Source organism: Dicentrarchus labrax, unplaced genomic scaffold, assembly GCF_905237075.1.
Source record: "Dicentrarchus labrax unplaced genomic scaffold, dlabrax2021, whole genome shotgun sequence".
Lineage (NCBI taxonomy): Eukaryota > Metazoa > Chordata > Actinopteri > Moronidae > Dicentrarchus > Dicentrarchus labrax.
Window position 1 is genome coordinate 2,320,451 of NW_026136719.1, and position 6,146 is coordinate 2,326,596.

The window sequence follows — 6,146 nt, forward strand, 5'->3', positions numbered from 1 at the left end:
AATGTTGTATATATATATATGTTGTTTGTATTATATGTTGTTTGTATATCTGGAGTGTTGTAACGAAAATAATTTCCCCCTGGGATTATTAAATTATTTCTGATTCTGATCACTTTAACACCGTCCTCTCCTGTAGCTTTATTGTCCCTCTCTGGCTGGAACTGTGGCTGGATAATATTTTTATATATAATATATATAGATATAGATATAGAGGACATATCTGCTGCATCATTTCTGTTCAAAATAACTAATTAAATAGTAATAATAATTAATAATAATAAACACATTCAGAGTTGAATCAACAGAAAAACACACGCTTGAACTTTTGTACTCAATTTTAATTTACAATGCACGTTAGCCCAGATTACTCTGATATAAAAAAGCTGAGTGACGACAGGAAAATGCTGCCCAGCAACATTCAGACCGAAGCAAAACATGACAAACATCCCAACAACCAAACAAACAAACAAACAAACATCATCTGTTTATTTCACATGAACAACCCCCCATGCAAAGACTCTACAAACATGCTGCTTTTAGGAATTAAAGTGTAGAAAAACAAACGATACAAAAGTGAAAAAGATGAAGGCAGAGAGCGGGGAACATTCCCACAACGTTCCCACAAACATCTGCTTCTTTGAGAGACACTGAACTACGACTCCCATGATGCATTTCACTGACAGTCAGCCATTCACAGAGCTCCACATTCTGTCAGTAGTTGACTTCAGTCCACGGTCAGATTCTGGATCAATACGGTAACTACAGCGGTGTCTGCCTTCCACAGCAACAGCAGCAGAGCATCATGGGTATTGTAGTATTTAGGGCTGCAGGATTTCCTGGGTTATTGTGGCCTAAAATTCATGATTTCAAAAGATTTCCTTCAGCCTTCGATTTTAAATTAATTCTACAAAAACATTTTTAACTTTCTGATAAAAACATCAGGTCTTAAAAAACAGGCTGGTTCCAAACATAGCACCAAGAACGCTGTGGGAACGCTGTGGGAACGCTGTGGGAACGCTGTGGGAACGCTGTGGGAACGCTGAGCGGAGCAGCAGGACTCAGACAGACAGACAGACAGACAGACAGACAGACAGACAGACAGACACTCCCCGCTCGCACAAATATCATAATTATAAAGTCTGTGACAGTGGCGGACCCCGACACTCCTCCTCCACTGCGAGGCCGCGGAGTCGGACCGGTCCCGACTGGTTACTGATTACAACTGGATTTAATTCAACTGCAGAGAGTCTGGATCCACCACACACACACACACACACACACACACACACACACACACACAGTCACACAGTCACACAGTCATACACACACACACACACACACACACACAGTCATACACACACAGTAACACACACACACACACACACACAGTAACACACACACACACACACACAGTCATAAACACACACACACACACACACACACACACACAGTCATACACACACACACAGTCATACACACACAGTCATACACACACACACACACACACACACACACAGAGTCATACACACACACACACACACACACACACACACACACACACACACACACACACACAGTCATATACACACACACAGTCATATACACACACACACACACACACACAGTCATACACACGCACACGCACACACAGTCATACACACACACACACACACACAGTCATACACACACACACGTGTGGAGGTGAGAGTGGGCGGAGTCACCAGCTGACAGATCAACATTTTAACACAACCTGGGTTTTATTGTCATATCTGTGGCCTGTTCTTCAGATATTATTGATCAGATATCACTGATCAGATATTACTGATCAGTGACACAAACGTTCATAAATAGATTTTATAAAACTATCCTGGATCCATCCTCACTCACCCTGAACTCCCAGCAGGCTTCACAGCAGTGAGAGTGATGGCGGCGTGCTTTACCGTACGATAATGAACAGACACAGATATGGCTCAGACCCAGGCAGTGGTCCACTCAGAGGACAGACAGGGTTCCTCCCGGTTCCTCCCGGTTCCTCCCGATATCAGACAGACAGTCATGTGATTAAACTCAGGGAGGACCCGGGTTGTAAAACCAGTCCTCTGAGCTTCGACACGTAGTGACTGAACCTTAAAAACTTTCTCAAAAACTCTTTAGAACAGAAGAAAATACACATCCTAGAAAAAGGGAATTTACACCGTCATCCTGCGGCGGCGGCGAGTCAGTTCCACATCCAGGAAGAGGAAAACTCCAGTTTCTGTGGTTCACTCAGAGTGAATCCTGATTGGACGACGTCTCAGTTTGTAGGAGCTCACGTTGTCTCCTCCAATCAATCAATCCATCGATCAATTGATCGATTTTGGCTTCTCACATGATGACAGCGTCAGATCAGCGTCCAAAAAGTCCACAAACATTCCAGAAAGTGAAGGAGGCCGAACTTTAATCCATAAAAATATAAGTTTTAAAAGACTTTTGTTACTGAATTCAATAAATACATTTTAAAATGAATCATTGGTGATTAAACAATATTGATTAATCAATCAATCAATATCATTTCTTCCAAAAACTTCAGCTCCTGCTTTTATTTCAATTAATATGATCAATTATTAGGAACCAGAGTTAAGTTGTGAAGTGGGCGGGGCATTACGGGGTTAAATATGTGAATAAAAACAAAAAGTAAAGCCGTAAAGACGAAGAAGTGAGGCCGCGTTTCCAAAGTTCCCAGAAAAGCTGCAGCGAGCGAACGCCCCTTCTTGTTGCTCCGCCCCTCTCACTGCCCATTGGCCGAGCCATTGTTGGGGGCGGGGCTGGAGCCCCCTGCACCGGCGGGCGGCTGCACGTTGTCGGCCAGGTTGTGCGCGTGCTCCAGGAAGAGGTCTTTGAGCACGCTCAGTTCCTTACTCAGCAGTTTGATTTTGGCCTCCAGCCGCTCGTTCTCCTCCTTCAGCTCGTTGACGCGCTGCTGCGTGTCCATCGCCTTCTGCTTGCTGCGCATTCGGCTCTTCTTCACCGCCAGGTTGTTGCGCTCGCGGCGCTGGCGGTACTCCTCGCTGTCCTTGTCGGCGTGCGGTTTCTTCATCTTGCTGGGCGGGGGGGCCTCGCCTCCTCCGGCTGAGAGGTTCGGGGGGACGAGCCGCGGGACCTGCTGCAGTCCGGATACCGGCAGAGACGAGGAGGAAGTGGCGGCGGCGTCGGCGGGGCCTGGCTCTGGATGACGCTCACGGCGTTGTGGTCAGCTGTGGTTATCTTCGGCTGAGGCCGGCTCATTGGGAGGAGTTGCCTTCAGGTGCTGATGTCCGAGTCTCCTCAGGTGTGCAGTGAAACAGTGGCGGCAGGAAGTCGTTCAGTTCTTTTCCACGGAGCCTGAAACACACAATCAGTTCCTAATCAGCTGTTTCTGATCAATCTGATTGATTGTTGGTCTGTTTACAGTAACTGACCCACTGTAAACAACAACACATAAAGATACATAAAGACATTGTGCTTTAACTCTGATCAGCACTGACAGGATCTTTATTATCCATTATCATTATTATACTATTAACTACTAATGAATAACAATTACATTAATTAATAACAATATTATAATAATTATTATTATACTATTAACTACTAATGAATAACAATTACATTAATTAATAATCAATAATATTATAATAATTATTATTATACTATTAACTACTAATGAATAACAATTACATTAATTAATAATCAATAATATTATAATAATTATTATTATACTATTAACTACTAATGAATAACAATTATATGAATTAATAATGAATATTATTATAATAATTATTATTATAACAATTGTATTAATTAATAATGAATAATATAATTATTATTATTATAACAATGTATGAATTAATAATGAATAATATAATTATTATTATTATAACAATTGCATTAATTAATAATCAATAATATTATAATAATTATTATTATAATAACAATTATATGAATTAATAATGAATATTATAATAATTATTATTATAACAATTGCATTAATTAATAATGACAGTTTGTTGTTTTGTTATTTGTGCCAGTAAACAAAGACATGAACAGAGAATATCAGTGAAGGATAAAGATAAACAGGTCAGTGAACGCCTCACTGATCAATCAACGCCTAATTTCCTAAAAATAAAACATTAGAAGCAGAAATGTTTTTGTAGCTTTCAACTTATTGATTATATATCAGGATATCAGATCTATTGATTATATATCAGATCTATTGATTATATATCAGTATATCAGATCTATTGATTATATATCAGTATATCAGATCTATTGATTATATATCAGTATATCAGATCTATTGATTATATATCAGTATATCAGATCTATTGATTATATATCAGTATATCAGATCTATTGATTATATATCAGTATATCAGATCTATTGATTATATATCAGTATATCAGATCTATTGATTATATATCAGTATATCAGATCTATTGATTATATATCAGTATATCAGATCTATTGATTATATATCAGTATATCAGATCTATTGATTATGCAATCTTGCAGTAAAGTGCAAAGAAATGTCCCTGAACGCCTCGTTAGACTCTGTGAGGGCTAACTCAATCATTATTGATTAATGTGCAGATTATAGATTCATTGATTAATAATGAACCGCTGTGATATTGTAGAAAACTGCAGTTTATTAAATTATATATTATTGAATTATCAATATTTCTAAATGCTATTTATTATTAGATATTGATCTAATATCAATAAATTAATGAAATGTACGATGCATAAATTCTCCCACGGACCATCTTCATCTTCATCAATCATCTCTGTAATACTCACAGTGTTTGTGCATTAACAATCAATCAACAGTCATCAATCAATGAACTAATCGATCAGTTCTGAATGTGATTTCTACCGGTTGCAGTCAGGCTGCAGATTCTCAGCTGACCTCAATCCATCAGTCACTCCTCCTCCTCCTCCTCCTCCTCCTCCTCCTGCTATCTATGAACACGATAATTGGTCGGATCATTATTCTGTGCGGACAATTAGCAGCTGGGCTCTGATTGGTCGGCGCGTTGCCAGGCAGCGGCTGCGCGGTGCGCAGGGGAAAGCGCTCCGGGTGGAAACCGGCTGTTGCCTGCTGTTGCATCATCATCGGCTGTCTTTGTGCCCGCACAGGGGAACTCCGGAGTCATGCGGGGCTCAAAGGCACAGATGTCAGTTTTAATGGGACTTTATTAAATAATAATTAATGTTTGACTCGATTAAAAAGAGCACATAAAGCGGATTTTACGGTTCTGAGCACTTTTAACAACTTTAGTTCACTGCAAGCAACAAAGTGAAGATTCCCCACCTGCTGACTCATCATCAGCTTCAACCTCCTTCAGTACGAACTCTCTTTAGAGTCTCATTCAGCTCCAAACTCAAACTACTGTCACTACATTCTCACTTTATTCTCACTTTATTCTCACCAGCCGAGCCGGGCAGCTAGCCAGCTAGCTAGTTAGCTCCTGATGCTAACAGGCTACAAGCGCTCTGGTAACGCTCTTGTTCGAACCCGCGAAGAGTTTAAGACATGGTTTACCTTCACGGGGCGGCGGGGGGCTCAACCATCCGTCAAATGGGGTAACGTTGAGGCAGAAAGTTTGCGTTAAATCCCGTCTGTGTGCGCTCGGAGTGTTTTTGTTTAGAACATGGAGAGGAGAAGGATTGCGAAATCTCTTTTACCATGTACGGCAATGTCGAGCGTCAGCCAATCAGAGGCGAGGAGGAGGCAGCGAAGCGAGCGGTTTGCCAATCACAAGCGAGAGCGCGGCAGAGTGATGCAATGCACTCTGTGATTGACACGTCGGTCGACCAATAAGAGAGGGCGGAGCTCTGTTGGTTTTGTTTATGTAATATGAGGTTGGTCAAATGAGTTCATACACGCATGACTTCATCTGTGAATCCACTGAAACTGCTAATTATACCGATTATATGTGTACTGTTATCAATAATACATTATAACTGTGTACTGTTGTCAATAATACATTATTACTGTACTGTTATCAATAATACATTATAACTGTGTACTGTTGTCAATAATACATTATAACTGTACTGTTATCAATAATACATTATAACTGTACTGTTATCAATAATACATTATAACTGTACTGTTGTCAATAAT

At 40.2% G+C, this 6,146-nt stretch overlaps 1 protein-coding gene across 1 annotated transcript; it reads right to left on the bottom strand.

The window, feature by feature from the left end:
- Positions 1-317: 317 nt before the first annotated feature.
- Positions 318-5,738, bottom strand: cebpg (CCAAT enhancer binding protein gamma). Its single transcript, XM_051379686.1, is given in 3 exon segments — positions 318-3,184; positions 3,187-3,360; positions 5,562-5,738. Coding segments are annotated over 2 exon segments (495 nt in total). The 5' UTR covers positions 3,265-3,360; positions 5,562-5,738; the 3' UTR covers positions 318-2,767.
- Between the last annotated feature and the right edge of the window lie 408 nt (positions 5,739-6,146).